The following is a 27,515-nucleotide window of genomic DNA, read 5'->3' on the forward strand; positions in this document are numbered from 1 at the left end:
GTTCCTGTGCTGGGGCTCTCAGTCTCAGTCTTTATTCTCTTTTTGATTCTATTTGGAGTCTTTTTCGCTTTCTTTTACTTAGCTGTTTGTTTTCAGCATTAGTTAGTTTCTTCTGATGAAGATGATCGTGCAGAGCTGGGTCTCGGACTGGCCTCCCTGGTTCCCAGGGCTCAGGGCCAGGGGCTTCCCAGCCTGCCATTGAGCGTTCAGCTTAGGTTTTGCCCTTGCATATTGAACGACCCATCCCTGTTCGCTGCAGGGATGCTATCTGTGAGGTGGCTACCTCACTGGACGCCATTGCGGTTTCGCACCGCAATTCCACTGCGTCATGGCTACGACACTCCCTGTCATCAGTGCAGCGGTTTGGTCGCTGGAGCAGGCTCCCCACGCCATCCGGACTGGTAAGTGTATCTCTATGTGGGGACCTGTCTATTTGGGTGTCAGTCTGGGACTGTGTGACCCTGCATGTCTGTGTGGCTGCTGAGCTCCCTGTCAGATTCATGTGTGGAATTGCTGCCTGTGTGTGGGCTGCGAGGGGGGGGCTCTCCTGCTCTGCTGGGTGACTGCATGAAGCAGTCTGGGTTTAGGCATGCTGTGCGGCGATCGCTGCGGCGACCCGCCATTTTTTTGCGGCAGAATCATGGGGCCGGTCCTGTGTGGTAAGGCGCGGCGTTTTGGCGCCAAACGCCGCCATTTTGGCAGCGATCGATCAGGCCACATGTCGGCGCCATTTTCTATTTGCCTCAGGAATCCTCAGCCGAGCGGCCATGTTTGTGTAGCCTTTCATAGGCTTTATAGGGGCGGTCAGTCATTGCATCACTTCCTTTTGCTCTGGGACAGCGATCGGTGCAGCAGCCTGTGTGATCTCTCCAGGTTTTTACCTTTCCATTTTCCTGTATTCCTTGCCCGGTGTTCTTATCCCTGTGGGGGTCGGTGTATTCAGTGGGTGCGGTGGGCTGCGCTTGCCGCGATCTTAAAGGGACAGTACTCCTTTTTTCCTAATATTGCTGGGGCATGGATTCTCAGGATTGCAAGTTTCCTCCCACCTTGGTGGGGGGCCAAGGGGCTGCTGCATCCCTCGAGGGGGCTGATCTGGCTACTATTGTGGCAAACTTGGCTGCTCAGGTGCAGATGCTGGTGGCTGATCGATCCACAAAACGGCTCAGAGTGTCTATTTCCTCTGATTCAGAGGGCGATGGGGCTGCTATGGCTGGAGTGCCCTTCTCGGGGTCTCACTCATCTCTAGACCTTGTGGGGTCTGAGGGGAAGGCTGAGGTAGAAGGGGTTGATAATTCTCCCCCTGGCTCGTCTGAAGAGCTTGCACTCATGGATGAGTTAGTTGCTTCTATCAAGCAAACGCTGCATTTGCAGGATGAATCATGTCCTCCTGCTTTGATGTCCTCTTATGAGACGCAAAGGAAACGCAAAACATCGCAGGTTTTTCCTTGCTCTACGGAATTTCAGCGCGCTGTTGATGAGCAATGGCGCAATTTAAAGAAGCCTTTTGCTGTGCCGAGTAGGTTCAAGCTGCGTTATCCATTTACACCCGCCACTGATGAGCGTTGGTGTGTGCCGCCTCAGGTGGATCATGCAGTGGCAATTTTAAATAAATCTACTGTGATTCCTGCTGAGGATACCCCGGTGTTCCGGGACCCTACGGACAGGAGATTGGAGTCTCTGGCCCGTCATGCTTATACGGTTGCTGGTTCTATGTTGAAGCCTATTTTTGCTTCCATTATGGCAGCCCAGGCTATTGCGGATTGGACGCAGGTGCTCAGGCGCACCCTGGTGGCTGACTCTGCCCCGCCGACAACCTTGGCTATGGTGGATCAAATTCATCAAGGTGTCATGTATCTATGTGATGCGGACTTGGATTTAGTCCCTTTGGCTGCGCGTCTTTCAAGTGTGGTGGTTTTGAACCGTCGCCTGATATGGCTGAAATGTTGGTCTGTTGACCAGTCTTCTCGCAAGACTTTAGCTAATTTGCCCTACGCGGGATCCCGCTTTTTTGGCGACTCTTTGGAAACTCTGATAAAGGGAATTTCTGGGGGTAAGAGCACTCTCTTACCCCAAACCCACAAGAATAAGTTTGTTCGTGGTAAGAAGAATACCTCGTTTAGGCCCTCTCAGGGGTCCTTTCGGGCCTTTCGGTCGCGCTATAAGGGCAAGCCCTTCAAGGGCCACGGCTCCCAGAAGAAGCCGTGGACAGGTAAGCAGAAATCTGGCCAGTCCGGGTCTGCTGCCCATAACAATGCGGCCTGAAGGGACGCCCTCACCCGGTTCTGGGGTGGGGGGACGTTTGCTCGGTTTTTTCAACCCTGGCTGGACCGCATTCGGGACAGGTGGGTTCAGGAAATCGTTCGATCTGGATACAAGATCGAGTTTCTCTCTCGGCCGGCGGGCAGATTTTTCCCCTCAAACCTTCAGCTGACTCCAGAGCGCTTGCAGGATCTGCACCTGGCGGTGCGGGACCTGCGGGCCCAGGGAGTGTTGTTTCCGGTGCCTCATCGGGACAGATTTCGGGGGTTCTATTCCAATCTGTTCACTGTGCCCAGAAAGGAGGGCAAAGTACGTCCGATTCTGGACTTGAAAGCTCTGAACCGCTTTGTGCGGGTTCGCAAGTTCCGCATGGAATCCCTGCGCTCAGTGGTGGCTGCCCTGGTTCCGGGGGAATTCATGGCCTCCATCGATCTGAAGGATGCGTACCTTCACATCCCCATTTTCGAGGGTCACCAGAGGTACCTTCGATTCGCCATTGCGGAGGATCATTACCAATTCGTGGCGTTACCCTTTGGTCTCGCTTCGGCTCCGCGGGTCTTCACCAAGGTGCTTGCGCCGGTTCTGGCTTTATTGAGAGCCCAGGGCATTTCTGTCCTGGGGTATCTGGACGATATCCTGATTCGGTCTGCGACCAGTCAGGGCCTGGTGACCGACCTGTCCATCACGGTGCAGACTCTGCAGGAGTTCGGGTGGACGATACATTTTCCAAAGTCAACTCTGTGTCCGTCGGTTCGTCTTCCCTACCTGGGAATGATCCTGGACTCTACTCAGGCGAAGGTCTTCCTGCCGGAAGACAAGCTCCGGATGCTTCAGGACGCAGTTCAGTCCCTCAGGGACAATCAGTACTCCTCCCCTCCGGACATGTATGAGGTGTCTGGGATTGATGGTCTCGGCCTTCGAGGCGATCCCTTTTGCCCAGTTTCACACGCGGGGTCTCCAGGCGGAGATTCTGGCCGAGTGGGACGGGCAACCGCGATCTCTGGATCTACGCATCTCATTGAGTCATCGTACCAGAAGGGATCCTCTGTGGTGGCTCCGGTCCCCGGCAGTGTCGGGGGGGCAAGTCTTTTCGCCCTCTCTCGTGGACGGTGATCACCACGGATGCCAGCCTGTCGGGCTGGGGTGGTGTTCTGGGCGTTCTGTCCGCCCAGGGAACTTGGTCGGAGGAGGAATCCTCTCTGCCGATCAACATTCTGGAATTGCCAGCGATAAATCTCTGCCTTCTGAGTTGGACGGACAGGCTTCAAGGCCGTCCGGTTCGGGTGCAGACGGACAATGCCACAGCGGTGGCCTACATCAACCACCAAGGGGGCACCAGGAGTGCCTGAGCGGCTCGGGAAGTAGCCGACATTCTGTCTTGGGCCGAGACGCAGGTCCCGGCGATAACGGCAGTTCACATTCCGGGGGTGGAGAACTGGCAGGCGGATTATCTGAGTCGCCAGACCCTGGACCAGGGAGAATGGTCCCTTCACCCGGATGTTTTTCAGATGCTGTGCGCGAAGTGGGGGTCCCCAGATGTGGACCTGTTCGCGTCTCATCTAAACAACAAGGTGGAAAGGTTCGTAGCAAGGACGGGCAGACGCCTCAGACGCGTTAGTGACACCCTGGCATCAGTATCGTCTGATGTATGCCTTTCCACCGATTCAACTGTTGTCCAGGTTCCTTCGCAGGTTCGCCTCGGAACCGCACACAGTGATTCTGGTGGCGCCGGACTGGCCTCGCCGGTCTTGGTACGCAGACCTCGTGAATCTGTCGGTCGACGCTCCGTGGCGTCTGCCGCTTCGAGAGGACCTCCTGTCTCAAGGACCGATATTCCATCCTGCTTTACAGTCGCTGGCTTTAACGGCCTGGCTGTTGAAAGCCAGGTCCTGAAGGATAGGGGTCTCTCCCCTGAGGTCATTCCCACTTTGATTAAGGCCAGGAAGGCCTCTTTGGGGAAGATTTACTACCGTACTTGGAAGGCGTATTTTGCCTGGTGTGAGTCCAGGGGGTATTCCCCTCGCTCATACTCGGTATCGAGAGTGTTTGCTTTCCTTCAAACGGGAGTGGACCAGCGTTTGGCGTTGGCCACGATTAAGGGTCAGATTTCTGCGCTGGCCGTTCTCTTTCAATGCCCTGTGGCGTCTAATTCCTTGGTTAGCACCTTTGTTCCAGGGGTGCGACACTTGGCCCCTCCTCGGAGGGATCCTTTACCTCCATGGGATTTGAACCTTGTTCTGTCCGTGTTACAGCATGCTCCCTTTGAAAAGATCAGGGAGATCTCGTTGTCTCTGTTGTCCAAGAAGGTTGCTTTTTTGGTAGCGATCACTTCGGCTCGCAGGGTGTCGGAGCTGGCAGCCTTGTCCTGCAGCTCTCCTTACTTGGTGATTCACTTGGATAAGGTGGTCTTACGACCTAACCCTTCTTTTCTTCCGAAAAGGATCTCGGAATTTCACCTCAATGAGGACATTGTCTTGCCGTCGCTTTACGCGAAACCTAAGCATCCGAAGGGCGATCAGGGTTTACCTGTCATCGACGAAATCCTTTCGCAAGTCGGATTCTCTCTTTGTCCTTCCAGAGGGTCCTCGGAAGGGCATGGCAGCGTCGGCTGCGACCATCGCCAAATGGATCAGACAGACCATTGTGGAAGCCTATGCTTTGAAGGGGAAGGTTCCTCCTTTCCCTGTGAAGGCGCACTCTACCAGGTCTCGGAGTACGTCTTGGGCCTATCGTCATCAGGCTTCTGTGGCCCAGGTGTGTAAGGCGGCGACTTGGTCGTCAGTTCACACCGTCTCCAAATTCTACAAGGTGGATGTTCAGGCATCGGCGGATGCTTCCTTTGGCTGCAAAGTTCTTAGTGCGGCGGTGCCTTAGGGTCCCTTGTTTTGGGTCCTTGACTGTTGGGATGTCTTTATCCCTAGGTTATTTGTTTTCCTGGGTTGTTGCTCCTGTTGAGCACGTTTTTTTCCTGTTGCCCAGTTGGTTTCCTTCCTTTGGTAAGGTTCCTTTTTCTCTGATGTGGGTACTGCGTTGCTTTAGGCGCGGCTGCATTTTTTCCCACCCCTCATGTCTACACTGCTATGGGACGTCCCCATTAGTGATGAATATGAAGTGGCGGCGACTGTCGGAGGACGTAAGAGAAAATGGAATTTTTGTAAGATCTTACCTGTAAAATTCCTTTCTCTGAGTCCTCCGACAGTTGCCGCCCCTGCCCCTCTTTTGGGGTTTGTTTATGTACTCTACTGCTATGCTACTGAAACTGAGTTGGGAATGCAGGAAGCAGGGAGGTATTGACTGAGGGGACCACCCCCTAGGGGTGGGATATGCAAAAAGCTTTGATATTAATACATTTTGTTGCCTAGCTACTCCTGCGGAGCAAAAGTCAATAACCCCATTAGTGATGAATATGAAGTGGCGGCGACTGTCGGAGGACTCAGAGAAAGGAATTTTACAGGTAAGATCTTACAAAAATTCCGTTTTTTTTTTTTCATGTTACTGGAGCAGAATTTGCCACAAAATAATATACAGAGAGCAGGCTGAATAACATACATGGAGAAACAGGGACGTTTTTTTGGGGGGTGCTATGCTGGTGCTGGAAGTACAAGTAGGGGAGCTAATGCGATGCCCAAAGCTATGCCGCGTACAGAGTGCAGCATTTAGGAGTTTGCTGCATACAGAGTGCAGCATTTAGGAGTTTGCTGCATACAGAGTGCAGCATTTAGGAGTTTGCTGCATACAGAGTGCAGCATTTAGGAGTTTGCTGTATACAGAGTGCAGCATTTAGGAGTTTGCTGCATACAGAGTGCGGCATTTAGGAGTTTGCTGCATACAGAGTGCAGCAATCAGAAGTATGCTATGTACAAAGCTAGGCGTTCAGGAGTTTGCTATGTACAGAGTGCAGCATTCAGAAGTTCGCTGCATACAGAGTGCAGCAATCAGAAGTGTACTACGTACAGAGTGCAGCATTTGGGAGTTTGCTAAGTAAAGAGTGCAGCTTTCAGGAGTTTGCGAAGTACAGGGTGCAGCGTTTAGGAGTTCGCTAACTACAGAGTGCAGTGTTCAGGAGTTCGCTACCTATAGAGTGCAGCTTTCAAGAGTTCGCTATGTACAGAATGCAGCGTTCAGGAGTTCGATATGGACAGAGTGCAGCGTTCAAGAGTTTGCTATGTACGGAATGCAACGTTCAGGAGTTTGCTACTACAGAGTGCAGCGTTCAGGAGTTTACTGCATACAGAGTGCAGCAATCAGAAGTGTGCTAGGTACAGAGTGCAGTTCAGGAGTTCACTGTGTACAGATTACAGGATTCAGGAGTTTGCTACGTACAGAGTGCAGCAATCAGAAATGCGCTACGTACAGAGGGCAGCATTCAGGAGTTCGCTGCCTACAGAGTGCAGCATGCAGGAGTGTCCAAATTTGGCCCAACATGTCAATATTTTGTGTGGCCATCATTTTCCATCAATGCCCTAACCCTCTTGGGCATGGAGTTCACCAGAGCTTCACAGGTTGCCCCTGGAGTCCTCTTCCACTCCTCCATGATGACTGTGCTGGTGGATGTTAGAGACCTTGCGCTCCTCCACCTTCTGTTTGAGGCTGCTCAATAGGGTTTAGGTTTGGAGACATGCTTGGCCAGTCTATTACCTTTACCCTCAGCTTCTTTAGCAAGGCAGTGGTCGTCTTGGTGCTGTGTTTGGGGTCGTTATCATGTTGGCATATTGCCCTGCGGCCCAGTATGTCACATTACGTGCTGGAATTCATGGTTCCCTCAATGAACTGTAGCTCCCCAGTGCCAGCAGCACTCATGCAGCCCCAGAATATGACACTCCCACCACCATGCTTGACTGTAGGGAAGACACACTTGTCTTTGTACTCACCTGGTTGCAGCCACAGATGCTTGACACCATCTGCAACAAATACGTTTATCTTGGTTTGTTTAGACCACAGGACATGGTTCAAATAATCCATGTTCTTAGTCTGCTTGTCTTCAGCAAACTGTTTGCAAGCTGGCAGAAGCTGCTTATGCCCCTCTGTAAGATCATGTGCAGGGAGAAAACTGAAACTCACGTGACTCATTGCAGGTGCCAGTACCTCTTCCTGTACGGCTTAGAAGTCAAATAAGGTGGGCTGGGGAAGGGGGTGGGTACAGTGCTCTTTGCTTTGGCTGATGAGGCAGCAGAAGGGTGGAGCATGTGCATTATTATCCTTCCTCATTCAGCATGTTCCCTAAATACTTATCTGTCCATACTTAAGCCTAGTACACACTATCGTTTTTTTCTCAGAATCGTCTTCCAGGACAGCCCATGAGACCTTAGGGCTCCTCCCCCAGGGACAGGAAACACATTCCAAAATTTAAATAAAAGGCGGTCCCTTAGTCCTCACCTTCAGTATTTAGTGTTTCCTCCGGACAGGGGGTAACATGTTCCTGGAACTGAAGCTCCCGGTCTCCTGGACTGTCCATGGAAAGACTTGGAAAAGGATGCATCTTCTCCTGCCCATAGCGGTACCCCTTAAGTGCCGCAATAGGGGCTGACCGCTGTCTCCTGTTCTCTGGGCCAACCGGCAGGACCGCAGATGTTGTCTGGTGGAACACTGGGGAGTCCGCTCCGTTTCTGGCGGGGTCCTTGGAGCAGCAGTTGCTGTGTACCCGTGACCCGCCGACTTCGAAGAAATTTGAAGTTGGCGCCAAAACGGAGGGGGCGGAACTCAGGCGCTTCCACTCTGGCCTCAACAGGAAGTGACAGTGTTGCTTCCGGCGCAGTGACGACTTCCGCGGGCGCCAGGAAACCCTCGTTCCAGTTTCCGGAGGCGCGAACAGAGAGACAAATGGGCGACCGGTGTTAGGTGAAAACAGCACATGCTGGGACCACCAGACAGAGCGATGGATCCCACGGCAGCGACCGCACAGTCGGTAGAAGCCGGCTCTGGCACCGGCACCTCCCAGGTAAGCAATGGGGATTGTCTGGCCCTGTCTGCATATACCTGTCGGGGTTTCCTTATTCCTTTTCCCTTCCCTTACTTTTAAAAAATGGTTGGCAAAAGGGGGCACTATTTCTTTACCTTACACAAATGTGGGGATAATTTGGGGAGTCTTGAACTAATTATGTTTTTCTCTTTATAGCCCCAAAAAGAAATGTGCAATTTGCGGAGCCAAGCTAGATTCCACTTGGAGCAAAACAGCGTGCCGCACATGTATAGATAATCTTGTTAAAGATGTTCCTACTGTATCCACAAAAGAATGTTGACCTTTTAGTTAGGTCCCTACATCTGTTTCTAAGCCAACAGAGTGTATGGTGACGTCACAAGGAAGGAATCAGAGTCCCCTCATTTTTCAGTTAGGAGTCTGGATCAGGGGAGGAACCCGGGGAAAAAGAGTCCTGTGAAGGTTCCAGATTAAATATTTTTATTTTATTTTATTTTTTCCCTGGAAAATGTGGATGGATTGCTTAAAGCAGTGTATGTTATACTAGAAATTAAAGAGGAGAAGATGCAAGCATAATCTTATGTATACAATCCATAAGAAAAATGCTTGAGTTTTTCCCTGTACACAACTCCTTGCTAGAGACAAGGGTGTGTGTGATTACCAATCACGGGCAATCAAGCTGCCATGGGAAAAACCTGAAGGTGGAGGAGGAGTGCTGATTACACCAAATCTCCCCCACCACCCTGAACAGACAACTCAGGGTGTGCGTGTGATTACCAATCACTGGCAATCGATCAATTAACCACTTGCCGACCGCCGCACGACTATCTACGTCGGCGGTCAGCCCCTCACAGGCAAACTAACGTAGGGCTACGTCGCTTGCTTGTGAGGGTCTAGGGAGCGAGCGCGAGCCCCCGGAGGCGCGCTCCCACGTGGTCACGGACCCCCCCCCGCGCGTGTGACCAGGGGACCCGATGTCCGCCGGCCACTCGACGATCGGCAGGGGAGAGGGAGAATGTCAGGCAGCTTGTGTAAACAAGCCACCTGTCATTCTCCTCGCTGTAAAGACACTGATCACATGGATCTACTATGTAGATCCGTTGATCAGTGTCCTTACAGCTCAAGCCACAGCCAATCACAGTAGAAAGCACGCCCCTAGGGACACACACAGCCCCTCCCTCCCAAATAAAGTTAACCCCTTCACTACCAGTGTATTTTTACAGTAACAGTGCATATATATAGCACTGATTACTGTAGAAATGTCACTGGTAACCCCAAAAGTGTCAAAAATGTCAGTCAAGGGTCCGATCTGTCCGCCGCAATGTCGCAGTACCGCAAAAAAAATCGCAGATCGCCGCCATTACGCGTTAAAAAAAAAACAACAAAAATGACAAAAATCTTTCCCTTTGTTAGTAAACGCGATAACTTTTGCGCAAACCAATCAAAATACGCTTTTTGCGATTTTTTTTTACCAAACATAGGTAGCATAAAACAAATTGGCCGAAAATGTTAAAAAATTTTGATTTTTACATTTTTTTGGGGGGGGGAATTTCATATAAAAAAATGTGAAAAATATTGCTATTTTTGCAAAATTGACGCTCTTTTTTTGTTTATAGCGCGTGATCAAAAATCGCACAGGTGATCAAATGCCACCAAAAGAAATCTCTGTTTGTGGGAAAAAAAGGACGCCAAATTCGTTTAGGTACAGCGTCGCACGACCGCGCAATTGTCCATTAAAGTCACGCAGTGCCGAATCGCAAAATACCCCCTGGTCGGAATGGGGGTAAAATCTTCCGGGGCTTAAGTGGTTAAGCAGTAGCCTTTTTTTGGCATGATCCTATGTATGCAACAACTCAGCGTTTTGCTAAAGTACAATCAGCTGGAATGGGAAAATCCTAAAAGGAAACCATTTTTTAAGAGGTTTTCTTTCTCTTGATGACAGCAAAGAATTATGGAAAATAGATTGTCAGTGAGGTTTATCCTTGCCTGTTTCTCCTTATGGAAAAACAGAATATCCTCTTAGACAATTGCTAGATCAGGAGTCACCAACCATGCTAACACCCTGTGGGTTCACAGTTGTGTGTCATTATTTTATGAATGGAGGAGGATGAGTGCGGATTACACCGATCTCCCCCACCACCCTGAACAGGTGTAGGTGATCCTGTTACCAATCACTGGCTATCAATCTCTCTTAGCAGTGAGTTTTTTTTGGCTGATTCATCCGCTGAGGCAGTTAGAATGACAGCCAGAACCTCAGCTTTGGCAGGAGAGGTTTCTGGCTCAAGTCATGGTCTGGTGTCTGTACTTCCAAACTGTGCCTCTGTGGTCTCCCCTTGACAGGGTGACCATCTCTTCGGCCCTGGGCAACCAGGAAGCTCTGGAATACACTGCTGACAAACAGCAGAGGACACGGGAAGTTCAGCCCCCTTTTTTTCTGGACTTAGTGTCCACAGGGCACAGGCTGGAATTCAATTTTCAGCCTCCAGAAAAATACCAGGTTGCCCACGGATCCAGCCAAAGCCGCCGCCCTAAGTCTCCAGTTAGGAGACTTACTAGATCAGAGGGTACTAATACCTGTTCCAAAGGGGGAACGAGGCAGAGTGTTTTTACTCCCACATTTTTGTGAAAAGAAAACCCTCGGGGAGTTATCGATTGATTCTAAATTTACGCAAATTAAATCTCTCGCTAAAATGCAAACATTTTTGCTTAGGAATTAATACACTCCATAGGGAACCTGTTGTATCCAAGATGTTTTATGGCAACTCTGGATTTAAAGGATGCTTACTTTCACATCCCCATTCACCGAGCTTACCAGAAGTTCCTGAGACTAGCAGTAAAGCTAGGACCAGAGGTCAAACATTATCAGTTCCGAGAGCTGGATCATCAACAAACAAAAATCCTGCCTAAAACACCCTCCCAGAGGGTGACTTATCTCGGGTACGAGATCTCCTCTCTGGATCAAAAGATTTTTCTCCCACAGCCCAAGGTATTGAAGATGCGTCAGATGGTAGCCTCTTTACAACCCAACCAATGGGTCTCTCCTAGAGACATAACAAGGGTCATAGGCCTGATGACCTCCTGTTTTCCAGCTGTCCCTGGGGCACGGTGCCAGCAATGTCCCCTCCAGAGGTTCTTCTTAAAGAACTGGGACGGATGGCCAAATTCCTTAGAACAGAAGGTAAAGGTGCCCACCAAGGTAAAAGGAGCCCTATGGTGGTGGAGATCTTCCCTTCACCTAGCAAAAGGTTTAGACTGGGTCATTCCAGTATCAGAGAATAACCACAGACGCAAGCTCTTCCGGATGGGGAGCAAATCTCCAAAGCAGATGGGCTCAGGGGAATTGATCCCCATTGCAGATAAAAACCTTGTCGAATCAGAAAGAACTCATGGCAGTACTAAAGGCCTTGGAGTTCTTTCGGATGGTCATAAAGGGAAGTCATCTGCAGATTCGATCTGACAACTACGGTGGTATACCTCAACAAACAGGGAGGTACACGAAGTCAAAGACTACAGTCCATAGCCCAGAAAATATTTTTTTGGGCTGAGCTGAATCTTGCCTCCATTTCAGTTATTCATCTGAAAGGAATGCAAAATGGTCTAGCAGACCATCTCAGCCACCACCAGGTATATCAGGACAATTGGTCCCTCAACCCAGAGGAATTTGCAAACATTGCAGCCAGGTGGGGCCTTCCAGAAGTGGACCTATTTGCAACTCAGACGAACAGCAAAACAGAGATACTTTTCCCTAAACCAATGGGATCAGTCCTTAGCGGTTGATGCCTTTGCAAACCCCTGGATTTTCAGTCTCTGCTATGCCTTCCCTCCAGTCAGGTTAATCCCAGAGGTCCTCTGGAAGTTCATCCAGGAGGACGCAGATCTGATTCTGATAGCGCCCTTTTGGCCCAAAAGACCATGGTTCACACGCCTTCAAGCCCTAACCTCCGGGCCTCCCATAGTCTTGCCCTGGAGACAGGACCTGTTGATGCAGGGTCCGTTAACCCATCCATACGTCAGATCCCTGCACCTAACAGCTTGATATCTGAAGAGCAGATACTAAGCTCCCAAGGATTCTCAGACAAGGTAATCATAACCTTGATCAATTGTCATAAACATATCACAAGAAATATATATTCCAAAATATGTAGACAGTTTCACTTTTGGATGGCTAAAAATCACAGGCCATTTCCAGATGTACCATCTATTTTGGAATTTTTTTCAGGAGGGCATCGTGCCCGGACAAAGCGGACAGTGGTAAAAACGTGTCCAGCTTGGAAGTTATCTTTTGATCCTTCAGGCTTTAGTAACAATCCCTTTTGGAACCCTTGAAGGACTTATCTGAAAAACTACTCTCTAAAAACCTTATTTCTAGTTGCAGTAACGTCAGCCAGAAGAGTTAGTGAATTACAGGCCCTCTCAATAAGAGAGCCTTGTCTTATGTTTTTTGAAGATAGAATTGTGTAAAACCGACCCAGGATTTTTACCCAAGGTAGCTACCTCCTTCCATAGGACACATGATGTTGTACTACCTACCTTTTTGTAGTTCTCCAAGTAATGAAAAGGAGAAGAATTTTAGAAGAGCTCTTCTGGCGTACCTGGAGGTGACTAAAACTTTCAGGAGGTGTGATACTTTTATTTGTGCTTTTTTTCTGGTTCATATAGGAGGGAAAAAGCTTCTAAAGCCACCTTAGCTAGGTGGATAAAGCAGACTATTACGGAAGCCTATAGAATAAAGAATGTGGCTCCACCTTTGATCAATGCACATTTTACAAGAGCCTTGTCCACGTCTTGGGCCGGTGCCTCACCAGACCAAATCTGTAAGGCAGCTACCTGGTCTAACTTTTCAACCTTTGTTAGACATTATTGCCTGGACCTCCTCTCTGCTCAGGAACAGGCATTTGGTCGAAAGGTGCTCCAGGCAGTAGTCCCTCCCTAGACTGGTAAGTTTCTTGCTCATCGTCTCATGGGCTGTCCTGGAAGACGATTCTGAGAAAAGCTGAGTTATACTTACTGGTAACTCCTTTTCTAGTAGTCTTCCAGGACAGCCGGATTCCCACCCGGTTTGTCTTGTATTATGTATAATGTATGATGTGTGTATATATATATATGTATGTTTTACAGGATGTCCTACGGTTCTCATGAAATACTGAAGGTGAGGACTAAGGGACCGCCTTTTATTTAAATTTTGGAATGTGTTTCCTGTTCCCTGGGGGAGGAGCCCTAAGGTCTCATGGGCTGTCCTGGAAGACTACTAGAAAAGGAGTTACCAGTAAGTATAACTCAGCTTTTTTTTTTTTATTATTATTCAACGCAGCTGGCTGTGCAAAAAAAAAAAAATGAAGAGCTCGGGAGGAGCTAGCTTTATTAACTATCTGATTGTGTTCTGACAGGGGTCTGCCCCCCTCCCCTCCACCAGAACACACTGGTCATTGCTCGCAGTCATTGGCTAAGAGCGCTGATTGGATGCTAATCGGCAGGTGTTTTTCTGGAATGCCCCTTTGAAAGAAGCCAGACATTCAGCCATTTTCTGTCAGACAGAATGCCGTACACACAGGCCGAATGCCAGCCAGTTCCTGTTGAGCCATCCGATATGCGGCCCATGTGTACCAGGCTTGATCAAGAATACCTTACAATCATTATATCCAATGACATATGAACACTTGTAAGTTGTAACATGTAGCATCCACATAGTTTGGGAAAAAATGTTACTGTGCTTGTACTGTATATGGAAGGAAAAGCCAAGGCTTCATTGACATTCACACTCCAAGAATCCTTATCAGCAGGACTAAAATAGGTTGCTAGATTTTCAAAATTCAAATTCATTCTATCGCCTTCATGTGTACTTCCTCTGCAGCAGTAACTAGTAAAGACATCATTTTTGTGCTCCTCAGCTGCCATTTGGAAAGACGTTGTATGTCTGTTGAAAGAAAACCTAATTGTCACATTAAATAAACATTAGCAAAATGACATTATATCAAATAGACAACAATTCCAATGCAGAGACGACCACATGCAGCCATCTTCATTGGCGTAAAACTGATGTTCTAGATGTGGTTCTTCTCCCGCTCTTTTTTTCTCTTTAGAAAAGTGTGAACATCAGCAGTAATTAAATTCCAGGCTTGACAGATCAATTCACTCTGTTTATTGCTACTGTTGCATTTTGCAGCTATATAACCACTGTGTTTCCTTCATTTTGTGAGCTTGTTGTAGAGTATGAATGAATTTTCTGATATCAAGACAAGTCATAACTTGCAGTGCAAGATAGCTATATTGAAATGCAGGGAAGGAATGTGACGAAAATGGAAAATGTTGCTTTTCGAATTTTCTGTTCATGCTGCACATGTATAAGCACTAGCAGTCATGTGAAAAGTATATCCCATGGAAAGTGTTGACTTTAACATATTTAAACAGGCATACACTAGATCTTGATTTGAACAATGTCTACAGATAAAGGTGATATACTTCCACAAATGACACACAGAATTGACATGGTTTATTCATTTTAATGATCTTTGATAACAGGCTTTCAAAAGTTTATGCTGAGCTAGAAATAAGTCTTTTAACACAATCAAAATCCCCTAAGCAAATCCATTCTCTAGAAGAAAAAGAGGGTACTAGTCTGCCATATTCAAAGCCATGATTTGATTCCCATCGAAAATAGGGGGGTTTTGAAATGGGCAGATCATGCAAGCAGTCCACCTTCATCTGGCAAATGAAAGAATTTTGCATGGAGAAGTGGTCAAAAATGTCAGTTGATGTCAGAGACTTGTGAGCAGTTATACAAAATTCCTACAAGAAATCATTACTGCTACAGGGATAGTACCACCTTTTTGATGCCAAAGGTATACTTTTTGTTTCTACAGTACACATTACACCTATTGATATTTTTGCTGAATAAATTAGGAAGGCAACTTTTTATTGTTTTCTTCTTATTCAAGTAGATCACCCTTTTTCTGAGAGCACTGTTTAAGGGGTAACTCCACTTTTGTGGATAGAAAATAAAAATAAATATAGCATATCTATTTGAAGACCAGGCCTTTTCTGGCACTTTTTGTTTACATATAACAATCAGTTTTTTTTTACTACAAAATTACTTAAGCCTCGTACACACGATCAGATTATCGAACGATCTTGCATCCGATTTTTGTTGCATGCTAATCTGATGTGGAAAGTGAAGAGGTTTCTTTCATACGAAATTTCCCGTACGACAGAATTCAACTTCAGTGATGTCATGTGTTGAATTGTTTTGTATGTGTTCTTTCGTTTCTGAGCATGCCTAGTCTTGCTCTTACATTTTTTTTCGGATGAAAACTGTACTAATTAATCAAAATCGGACGTTGACGTACGATAAAAATTTTCTAGCCTGCACATCCAGATTTTGTCGTCCGAAAATTTGTAATCGGCTGTCGAAAGCACCATACTGACAATCCAAAAATTGGCAGATGATTAGTCGGACGAAATTTTACTTCCGATTTTCGTATCGTGTGTATGGGTCTTTAGAACCTCCAAACAAAAGACACATCGAATACAGAGCGTGCCTGATTTGCACCCCGGAGGCGCACGTGGGGGTGGGGTTCTGGGAGGACATCAATAGACACCCTCCCAGAACTGAAAGATGGCTACACTGTGGTTGGCAAGTGGACTGCAGGACTTTACACTGATCACCCAGAAGGGAATGTTGTTTCTCAACATAAGTGGTTATTCTTTAACCACTTAAGGATCGGAAGGTTTTACCCCCTTAATGACCAGGCCATTTTTTGCGCTACGGCACTGCGTTACTTTAACTGACAATTGCGCTGTCTTGCGACGCTGTACCTAAATAAAATTGATGTCCTTTTTTACCCACAAATGGAGTTTTCTTTTGGTGGTATTTGATTACCTCTGCGTGTTTTATTTTTTGCGCTATAAACAAAAAATATTTTTTACTTTCTGCTATAAAATATTCCTAATTAAATAAATGTAAAAATCTAATTTTTTCATCATTTTAGGCCAATTTATATTCTGCTACATATTTTTGGTAAAATAAAATCCCAATAAGAGTATATTGATTGCTTTGTGCAAAAGTTATTGCATCTAAAAACTAGGGGAACGATTTATATAATTTTTATTTTTTTTACTAGTAATCATGGCAATCAGCGATTTTTAGCAGGACTGTAAAATTGTGGCGGACCAATCGGACACCTAATTGACACTTTTGGGGGGGACCAGTGACATTACTACAGTAATAATTTCTAAATATATGCACTGTTACTGTACTAATGACACTGGCAGGGAAGGGGTTAACACCAGGGTTAAATGTGTGGGGGATGGGCTCACTGGATAAACACAGAGATCTGTGTTCCTAAAGAGGAGGACCACAGGAGCCCTGTTTTCATCACTGACAGGAGGGCGGTCTGCCGTGTTTACATCGGCAGACCGCTGTTCTGTCTCCATGGGGAGCAATCGTGGGTGCCCGGCGGACATAGTGGCCGCCGGACCCTCTGATTGGCCCCCCTCTAGCCACACTAACTGCTACATGAAGCAACGTTCATGTACGTCATTTTGCGTAACAGAGAGGACCTACTGCAGAATAACTATGGCGGCTGGTCGGCAAGTGGTTAAAAATCTTTGATGTTTACCTGTTCAAACATTTTGAAAAGATCAACAATTATATGGTGTACATATTTTCTTGTGACTGTGTGTAAATGTATGTGTAAATATGTAAACCTGGATGGCTTTCATGGATGGCATGACACATTTCGGGTTGATTGACTAAGGGCAAATAGGCTGTTCACTTTGCAAAGAAGCTTGCAGTTTGCATGGGAATTTTCCTCAGCACTTAGTGAACGTGATAAAATTTCAGTTTGCAGGCATTATATACCCCCAACATTTTGGGACCCTTTTTTCATGATGACAGAGAAATGGTCTGTTATAGCCTCAAACCGGTGGTGTAATTATGGCTGTTTTTTTCACATTCTGTTGCCATCATTCAAGTATGATCTCCTTAAAGTTTTGAGATCTGTGGCTTGAGTTCTGGCTTGTTCTTATTATTTGTTATTTCTTACAGTATGGTATCACTGTTAGACATGCACTCCCCACCTCTGAAAGTAGGGGTCAGCTGCTGAATAGATTTTTTTTACTGGTTTTATTTGCTGTCTGTGTCCCTTTTGAAGCGAATTACCCTCACTATTTGTCATAGTGACCATTATCACCAAGACAAAAATTGATGATGATATTCTCCTCAATTTATAGAGATTTTCTCTCACTTCCTGTTGTATATCCAGGACAGGAAGCAAAAGAAAATCTCCTCGACACAGGCGACACAGACAAGAACAAACAATTGACAGGGTTTTTAATCCTTCCTTATTTTATCCTAAACTAAGTGTATTGCTATACATGCACTTTAGGTCATGTAATTGATATTATAAACTGTCATTGCTGAAAACTAAATGTAACTATCTTGCATACTGCAAAACATGAACCACAATTTATTTCAAAACAGCAAATTCTCATTTGTTTTCATTAAAATCCCGTCTACATTAATCTGATTTTTCTTACATCAAATCTCTTTTTGTTTTTCCCTCTTCAGGTCGGGTCTTTGTCCACTGCCGTGAGGGCTACAGCCGTTCTCCCACATTGGTCATAGCTTACCTCATGTTACGTCACAAGATGGATGTAAAAACAGCTGTGGCTACAGTCAGGCAGAAGAGGGAGATTGGACCTAATGATGGTTTTCTGAAACAGCTTTGCCAGCTCAATGAAAAGCTTGTGTCAGAGGGAAATGTCAAGAGTTAATACCACCCCAGAACTACCGAATTAGTGCTAGAAGTACAATGTATTCCCATAGCAGGAATTTTAAAGTAGACACCATAACCTTCATACAGAGGGGGTGGCCATTTTTGTAGGGTGAGTTTATGTACATGCCTAAAGACAACTCCAAGCAAAAAAACAAGAATTTACACTACAATATGCCCTAATGATCTTTCAAAATGTGATACATGCAATTTAGCAATTTTCTTCTAGTTAAAGTTTTGAAATCGGTTAAATTTAGGAATTAGAAGTGCCTGAGCTGCCTGCCGAAATCAGTACATTACTCTCTGCCCATCTCCTGTTGGGTTTAACTAACCTCTATAGACTGTATCTATGGCATTCTCATGTTTCAGTCACTAAAGAAACATAGGGTGGGTGTTTAGGCAGTAGAGTTAAGGTATATGTTTATGTGTGGTGTTTGGAAATGGCGAGAAAGCATTGGGTGGGTTCGTTCTTTAGTGTCTGTCCATCTACTACTGGGTACAACTAAATTTTGTAGAGCATAGCTGCTGTTTTGGTCACTGAAGAACGATGGGGTAGGTGTTTAGCAATAGTGTTGTGGTAGATGTTACATGGTTTGGGGCATCTTAAGACAGGCCTCGACAAATCCCGGGCGCCAGGTCGCATTTGCGACTAGAATTAGCGACCTGGCGCCTGGGGTGCCCTGCAGGATGTGTCCTGTCCCTTTTGCGCCCCCCACCTCCTCTTCGAGTTCACGGACTTCCGCGGCGTCCAAAAATTTAGTCCCCGGCTTTTCGGCCTTCTTCTGTGAGATGAGAAGCTAGGGGAACTGGCGCCCTCTTGTGGTGGCCGGGAGTAATGCATGTTCTCAATGCCAAAGAGGAGAAGAGGGAATTTTTTTAAGGCTTCATCTCTCTGTCCAGTTACCTTTGCTTAAAGGTAAGTGGACAGGGAGTGTGGTTATTATTATTAATTTATTTTTTAAATGTAAAAAAAAAAAAATAATAATTTTTTCTTTTTTTTAATTATTAAAAAAAAAAAAAAATGTTTTTTCTTTTTTTTTTTTTCAATTCTTATTAAAAAAAAAAAAAAATTAATTTATATTTTATATATATATATATATATATATATATATATATATATATATATATATAATATACATTTTTTTTTTTTTTTTCCCTCATCGCCGTGCCACAGCCGAAGGCCCCTTTCACACGGGCTGTCTGATCAGGTCCGCCTGTCAGTTTTTCAGGCAGACCTGATCGGACCCTTCATTCTCCTCTATGGAGCAGTAATCTGCCGCCATCTGACCCTGCCCGCCAAAAACAGACGGATGGTGGTTCTATTTTCTATCCATCCCGTGGATCGGATCAGATGGCATCGGATGGAAAGAGACAGACAGTCTGTTTCCATCCAATTGCGCTATAGAGGAGAGTGGGGTTCTAGTCCTATTTTTATGTGTAAATTTAGTATCCGTTTTATTAAATAAAGCTTGGTTGTTAGTTTAAAAGAAAAAAAAAAACAAAAAAAAAAACTGGCTCCTAACTTTTTTAGCTGGCTCCTAGATTTCAGGCAAATTTGTCAAGCCCTGTCTTAAGAAAATAATAGTAGACTTATAAAATAGAGTGTAAAGTCTGTAGGGTGAACTAGCTATACTAAACATATGAAGGGTACAGGCTGTATATTATTAACAACATTCTAACAGTAAGCAGTGGGCTATATAGTCTTTGTAGACTCAGCTTTTACTAACTCACCCCACAATTAAAAAGGGAAAAATGGCTACCTCCACTGGGTGTGGATGATAGGATCACTTTGATTAAAAGCAACAAATATAAAAAAAAATTAGTTAGGGTTTTCCTAGTAGCTTAGTGTTGTTCGTCTTTTCGTAACTGAGTTGCCAAATACACTTAGCTGTATACTTTTTAAAGTCCAGTTGAACAATCCTTTTTAGTTTTTTTTTTTTTTTTGTAAAGTCCACCACTTCTCGCAACAGCAATTATTTACAAAAGAAACCATAAGGAACTACCTTTCATCTGTTTCACTCATATCTACTGTAACCAGCATGACTCGTTCCTTTTAGCACTGCTTTGTTCAATGCCATTTTGTTTTTAGTATTAACCATTTCTATTTTGACCTCTTGGGTTCAGTTTGTTTGATATTTTAGGGGTCTATGTATCAACACATTTGATAGTAGGCATAAAGCGCTGCCTTATCTACACTGTTATTGCAGGTCTCAGAAGTGATACTGAAGTAGTATCGCTGTAAAGGAAATTTTAAGAAGAATTATCTACTCTTCTGCTTTCTTTGATGTTCTGTATTTTTATTTTAAGCGTCTCTCTTTTCAATTGAGTGTGTATCGTGACATTAGAACAACTTCAAAAGGTAAAAACAATGCATTGAAAACATATCACAATTTTAACATTTTATTATACAAGTTAAAAAAAAAGAATATTAAAAACATCTAGTAAGGAGGGATTTCCCAAGGCCTGGCCTAATGAGGACCACATTTCATTGACATTCAATGCTCATTGATGTAAGTTGTATCACAGCATCTTTATCACAACATATGTATCTTTGGTTAACTATCAATTGTTCTGGTTGACAGAGTATTAAAATAGAACAAAAAGCTTTCTATTTTTCCTGTTTACGGTTTATGGTTATCATCAAAAGTGCAAGTAAAAGAAAATCACAAATTTTGGGTTGTCCCCAGAAGGGTAATAGAAGAGAAATCTTCCAATGGGGGCACTAGTTTTGGGGACCTGTGGGGAGGGGGGGGGGCAAATGGATTCCCTTAATTTGCAAGGATTTCCTTTCATTGTCTGTTTGGCTATGACAGGAAGTGAAGAAAAATATCCCCAGTGGAACATAGATGCATAAAAAAAAAAAAAAAAAACCTGATGGGTTACAACTCTCCCTTACTCTATCCAAAATGGAAAAAGTTTTGTCTATAGTTCTCCTTTAAATAATTGTAACATATATTTTTAGAAAGTTCACCTCCTATTTATCTCCTGAAGAAGCAGATTTATGGTCTTAGAAACACGCTGAGAAAACCCTTCTTACTAGCTCCCTATTACCTTTTCATGGTAGTTTACACCACTAAAAATTACGACATACAGCACTTTTTTCAGCGCAGTGTGGTGCACCACAGTCCCCTGTATCGCACTTTGCTTTGGCCAATGGAACTGTATGAAAAAAGGTTACAGAACAATGTGCTGTTCATAAACATATTAGGATTGGATTTACTAAAACTGGAGAGTGCAAAATTTGGTGCAGCTGTGCATGGTACCCAATCAACTTTTAACTTCAGCTTGTTTAATTAGGCATTATCAAAAAAATCTGGAAGCTGTTTGGTTTTTATGCAGAGCTGCACCAGATTTTGCACACTTTAGTTTTAGTAAATCAACCCCATTGTGTAAACAAGCCCTAAAAGTCCCACCATTTAATTTGTTGCATTACCTAGCATAATGGGATGTTGGTACCCAAGATACTCTCCTAGATATTTCTGACAAATGGCAGTATACCATACGCCAGTATTTCCTACACTAGTGCTTGTAGACCATGTTCACTGTATGTTTTCCATCACAGGGGAACATCTACATTTTACTAATTGCTATAGTGCTTCTACCTAGAAGTGTGGAAACATATAACATTGGTAATGGTCTGACAGGCATCAGAAATATTGTATTATAGTATTAAAATTTAAGTGCATGTATGCATAGCACACAAAGTTTACTTAGAGGATATTCCCTTGTACTAAAAAAATAAATAAAAGTTACCAGCTACAAATACCGTAGCTGCAGACTTTTAATAAAAGTTCACTTACTTGCCTGTGGGCAGCCTGCTGTGATTCCTTGTGCCTTCATAGCCGGCTGGCCAATGCGCATTTGCATTGTGGGAGGAGGGCATAAAGCAGAACTTCCCCCATTAGGCTGAGATTCCACTTTAAAAGGTTAGCCATCTTTGAATAGGGCATATCTGATTCATCCCTGTCCTGCCTCCAGATTATCCCAATAGTAATCTATTGCTTGATTATACCTAGCAATAAATTATTATATGTAATCTTTTGTTACAGGGGTGAATGGGGAGGGGGTGCACCTCTGACCTCATCAGGACCCCTGTGAAGAAAGTTTCAACCTATGCAAACACATTTTTTCCTGTGTGGGACGTAATGTAGATTTAAAATGAAAAAGCTCTTATAAATGAAAGTGAAATTTTGCCCTAAAGAAGACGTATTGCCAGAATTTTAAAACCCTTGTTAAACCATCCAGGGGACCCAGTGAACATAGCACTTGGTTCTGTTTGAATCTGGGCTGTTATTGCTGAGCAGTGTGATCGGACAGCGCACCAATCCTTCATCGCTATTTGACCACACTGGAGGAAGGAGGCAAATATCTTTATGATGTGAAAAAAGTACAAAGCAGGTGCCTAATGCAGGAGAGTCCACGACAAGAAATGGAAGGATGGCAAACATGCAGTGGTCAGGACTGGCAGCCAGTGGGTCAAGTCTGTTATTCAAGGGTCAGAACAGGTGGCAGGCAGAAAAAGTAGTCCGTTATCCAAGCAAAGGTCAAGACAAGCGGCAATTAGAAAGAGTAATCTGGTATGCAGGTGAGGGGGTCAGCAACAGGAGAATTTGGAGATGACAAGGCAAGTCTTACAGGCAAGACAAGACTACAGGAGCCATGTAGAAATGCCATTACTAGATGCTTGGAGCAGGAGCTTATCCCATGCTTTTAATGGGCTCCAGCAGCAAGGCCTGACAAGGTTTCTAAAACGTTCAAACTCTATTCAATACAAAAACATTTTAGCTTTAGATACTCTTAAATAAGTCGAACAATGACATGCACTGAGATACCTCACTCAAGCTAAGCACAATACAGCTGTTTAGAATAATAAAATAGTTCAACAGAGCCTGAACAAATGTGATCATTTTATTCTTCCATGCTGTTTTGATACATAGACTCATTCATTTTCACGTGTTTTTATGAACCAATTATAACAGTCTTGATAGCTGTAATGTGTGATTTTTATTTTTATCTGTGTGTCTTTTATTTTACAATACGGGTGCCTACATGATTGAAGCATGCATAGGTAAACGTGAAATCTGTGGTTTATTGACAGACTAAAATTACTCACATTTGCCTGTGCATGTTAACGTCAATGTTTTGTGTGATTAAACAACTACTGCAAAAGAGTTTGTGTTTTATTTTCTAATTTCAATAAAATTTACGGATGAAAATTAAAGTCATGAATGGTGTTTGAGTGAGAGAGAGTGGAATTTGGAAAGGTGAAGCCGTGATTTCCTGGATTAGTACATGGAATCCAGATCAATTCACAGCTTCTTTGGTACTTTCTTCTCAGTAGTACCTGTTTGAAAAAAGTTTGGTAATATTTAACGGGTAGCTCCACTTTTATGGGAAAAATATAGTAAATAAAAAAATATAGCATGTAGCAATTGCTACTGAAGTCATGTTGTAATTTAATGTTAATAAAAATTACCTTTTCTTTTCAATCTGCAGCCGCTGCAGTTCTCCATAAATTTAATGCAATATGGCAATCTGAAGGCATTGCTTATAGGACATCCAGAGAAACTTTGTTTTCTGCATGTGTTGTCTCAATTTTCCTAGACATCTACACAAAGATATAAAATGTGCTATTTGGGTTAGTGAGTGGTGGCACTGCCTCAGTTGAGTAAAAAAAAAAATAATAAAATAATATAGGTGCAAATTACAAAATTGTATTGTGCAAATATGCAATGTGCAAATAATGCGATGTGCAAATATAGTGTTGTGTGCAAAAATACAATATTCCTGTAGAGTAAATACTTTGCTGCTACACATCAAATATCCCAATTCAAAACATACAATGTGCAAATATAAAGTGCAAGTGAAGTGCTGTAATCCAATATGGGTGAACCTAGATCAGATATCAATCATATCCAGGTATTAGTGGAGTGGTTCAATATTTAAATCCAATCATCAAGTCCTATAAAAGCTATAAATACACTTACATAAACAAACATATATTTGTTATATAGTGCAGGAACCTCCTATTCTAATATTAGAGTCCTGTAAGAGTATCCATGCCATAGACAAAAAATAAATATAATGGTGCCAAGTGGTTGAAAAGTCCTTTAAATGCCATGCAATTTCTCTGGTGCTATGGTGCAATAGTAGTAAGATGGTCTTAGGCCGTGCCAGGGACCCCGTTTCAGCAGGCCCCATATGACACAGATTTACAAGCTGTTGTTTCTAACCCTGCAGTTGGAGGATCAACCTGCTGTTCAAGGCATAGAGGGAGATTTACTAAAGCTGGTGGGTGCAAAATCTGGTGCAGTTCTGCATAGAATAACAACAGGAGAGCGCGGCGCCAGCTTAGTATAGCTTAATATTTATTGGAAATAAGTAACATAGAGACTCACTTTTATAATAAAGGTCTAGCAGCATTATGGGCGGGAAACTGTTTCCCACCCATAACGCTGCTAGACCCTTATTATAAAGTGAGTCTCTATGTTACTAATTCCCAATAAATATTATGCTACACTAAGTTGGCACCGCTCTCTCCTGTTATTCTTCAGAGCTTCTCCTCCCTTTAGCAGGCAGCGGCTGAACAATGCCTCCCTGCCAAGGACTACATTGGACTTTTTTCCCTATCCCCCCCCCAACTGTTTAAATCTACCACCCTATTATACTAGTAGTGCGCCATGGCACATTGTTTGGCAGTTCTGCATAGAAACTTTACAGCTTCCAGGTTTTATTGCCAAGGCTTAATTAAACAAGCTGATTGTCTACCATGCACAGCTGCACCAGATTCGGAGTGCCCCAATTTAAGTAAGTCCCCCAAAGTATTTTAGAGTTTTTGCAGCTACAAAGACAGACAGATCCACAATATATTTAAATCAATCCTCCAGAAATACTGGAGGTGTGTCACCAGGAGAAAATGCTGAGTAAGCACTATGACAGCCAGGGTTAGTGGGGACAGAGACAATATTTTTCCAAAAGAATAGCACTATGGAGAATGAAGGACAGAGAATACTAAAGACGGACAAGCACAAAAGTGTATTGCTTTTTTACATATTTGTCTCAGGTTCAACAGAAGTATTTTTAAAGAAATATAAGCATTTATACAAATAATGGGTAAACAAGGTTATCTTTATTGATTTCAAAAGTAAAAAGGTGTTAAGTATTGTAGACCCTCTAACTATTTTGGCAGGGTTAGGATGTGAAATATTTGCACTGATTCCTCAGCATGTCCTGGTTTGTTTGATCACTATTTAACTGTTACACCTAGGGTTGGTAGTAATTCACCCAGCAGCTTATGTAGGTAATAATGTTCCTTTATCTTCTAACCGGTTGTAGTGGCTGAGATGTAGGATATCACCAAGCCCGCCCATGGCTGCGTATAGGTGGTGGCCAGAAGTCGGACACAATGTAGTGCCTACCCACCACCTGTCTGTCACAATTGTCATTCCTGCCCACCACCTCCCACTGTTTAATGGGGCAGACTGGTGACAGTGATTGACAGGTAGTGGGCACACATGAACAGTGGCTCCTCCCATGGTATCTTCTGCCTCACACATAGCACATGCACCTGTGAACTGCTGATCCGAAAGGGGGCTGGCTCCCACAAGCGGTGTTTATTGTCTCAACTTGCTAATTAGCTCCCCAGTGCTTTAATGAAGTTAAGCTCAAACAGAAAGCATATGTGATGGAAAAGTTTTTAATCACTTCTGGACCTGAAGGATTTGCCCCCTTAATGACCAGGCCATATTTTGCGAATTGGCACTGCGTTACTTTAATGGACAATTGCGCAGTAGAGCTCTCTTTTGGTGGTAGTTGATCACCTGTGCAATTTTTTATTTTTTGCGCTATAAACAAAAAAAGAGCGACAATTCTGAAAAAAAAAACAATATTTTTCACATTTTGCTATATAACATTCCCAAAAAGGAAAAATCTAAATTTTTTAACAATCTAGGCCAATTTGTTTTCTGCTACATATTTTTGGTAAAAAAAATTGCAATAAGCGTATTTTGATTGGTTTGCGCAAAAGTTATTGCGTCTACAAAGTACATGAAAAATTTATGTCATTGTTATTGTTGTTTTTTTTTTTTTTTACTAGTAATGGCGGTGATCTGCAATTTTTTGCGGGACTGCGAGATTGTGGCAGACAGATTGGACCCCTAACTGACATTTTTGACACACTTGGGGGGACCAGTGACATTACTACAGTAATCAGTGCTAAAAATATGCACTGTTACTGTAATAATGACACTGGCAGGGAAGGGGCATGGCTTGTGAAATGACCATAGAGGCCTGTGTTCCTATATAGAAGTGTAGCAATATTTCCAGGCCTTGGGCCTGAGGTGGGACTGCCATTAGTACCAGTAACACTCCCAACACATTTAAGTTGTGAACCCAGGTGTGAGAACTGAGACAATGACCATTCTGGCATCTTTGGTTTGTTTTGCTTTAGTGCATTGCAGGGTGTTCGTCAGGGCGAACACCCTGCAAACTCAGATGTTTGGCCGAACGAACAAACAGGCAAATGTTCGACCCCCAACTCTTGCTCGGGCTGAACCATTCGCCCATCCCTACAAGACAAGCATGAAGTTACAAGCATGACTCCCTGTGACAGAAGCATGATGGGAAGACTGACAGATACTCCCAGAGACAGAGGAATGATGAGACTTATAGTTCTGTAACAGCTGGAGGGCCGCAGTTGCCCATTCCTGAGACATAATTGAATAGTTGAAAAGAGACATAGAAGGCAAAACAAAGCTTATAAAGGCTCCAACCTTTCCCAGCTCAATCCAAAATTAAAGGGGAGTTGTAATTTAAGTGCAGTAACCTCATAGCAAACACTCAGTATGCATCATGTACCGGTTCAACCTCGCACATTTTATTTGTCTACTATGAGCTATTAGACATAAGAATAATCAATTTGAGGGAACAAGCACATCAAAGAGCACCATGATAAATACAGTATATAGAGCTTCATCCATACCTGTTAAGTTACTAAATAAAATGTCTCGGCCATGAAAATAGATATATTTAGCAGTATATCACTTTTAAAAATTTATTAAAACTACCTACTAGCTGGCACTTAAATGGGGCAAGCTAAACTCCTGATTTTCAGTGGGCTAATGAGGCATGTAAAGAAGACATCTCATTTAAATTTTTGTTATTGTGTTCAGTTCCCCGTGGGTCAAAGTTCATGTCATTCTTTGAGGCCTTCTTCTTAGGTGCTGTCTAAGGCTAGCTGTGAAGTCAGACAGGGCACTGCTCCTCCTTCCACAGCAGTCGGACAATGTTTCTAGCAAGGAGGTGGCTGCTTTGACAGATGGCACTTCCCTGTCTCTAGGCACTTGGCCGAACAAGAGTCTCCCAAGCAATGGCGTAGCGTGGGTTGTCAGTGTAAGTAAATTGCATCCCCTAACCTGCGGACTTTTAGCACTCCCTGAGTCTCTACCTACAATAGTACTGACCAGCCTGATTCCTACACTGACCACTACACTAACCTACCTGATTTCTACACTGACCACTACACTAACCTACCTGATTCCTATACTGGCAACTACACTGACCTACCTGAT

At 44.1% G+C, this 27,515-nt stretch overlaps 1 protein-coding gene across 1 annotated transcript in view; it reads left to right on the top strand.

The window, feature by feature from the left end:
- Positions 1-18,077, top strand: part of DUSP3 (dual specificity phosphatase 3) — a 245,586-nt gene extending 227,509 nt beyond the window's left edge. The window contains exon 3 of the mRNA XM_082272738.1: positions 17,742-18,077. Coding sequence (XP_082128864.1) covers positions 17,742-17,947 — 206 coding nt within the window. The 3' untranslated portion in view covers positions 17,948-18,077. The remainder of the gene's footprint in view (positions 1-17,741) is intronic.
- Positions 18,078-27,515: the final 9,438 nt, after the last annotated feature.

The sequence above is a fragment of the Pelophylax lessonae genome (assembly GCF_965119305.1).
Source record: "Pelophylax lessonae genome assembly, chromosome: 11".
Classification (NCBI taxonomy): domain Eukaryota; kingdom Metazoa; phylum Chordata; class Amphibia; order Anura; family Ranidae; genus Pelophylax; species Pelophylax lessonae.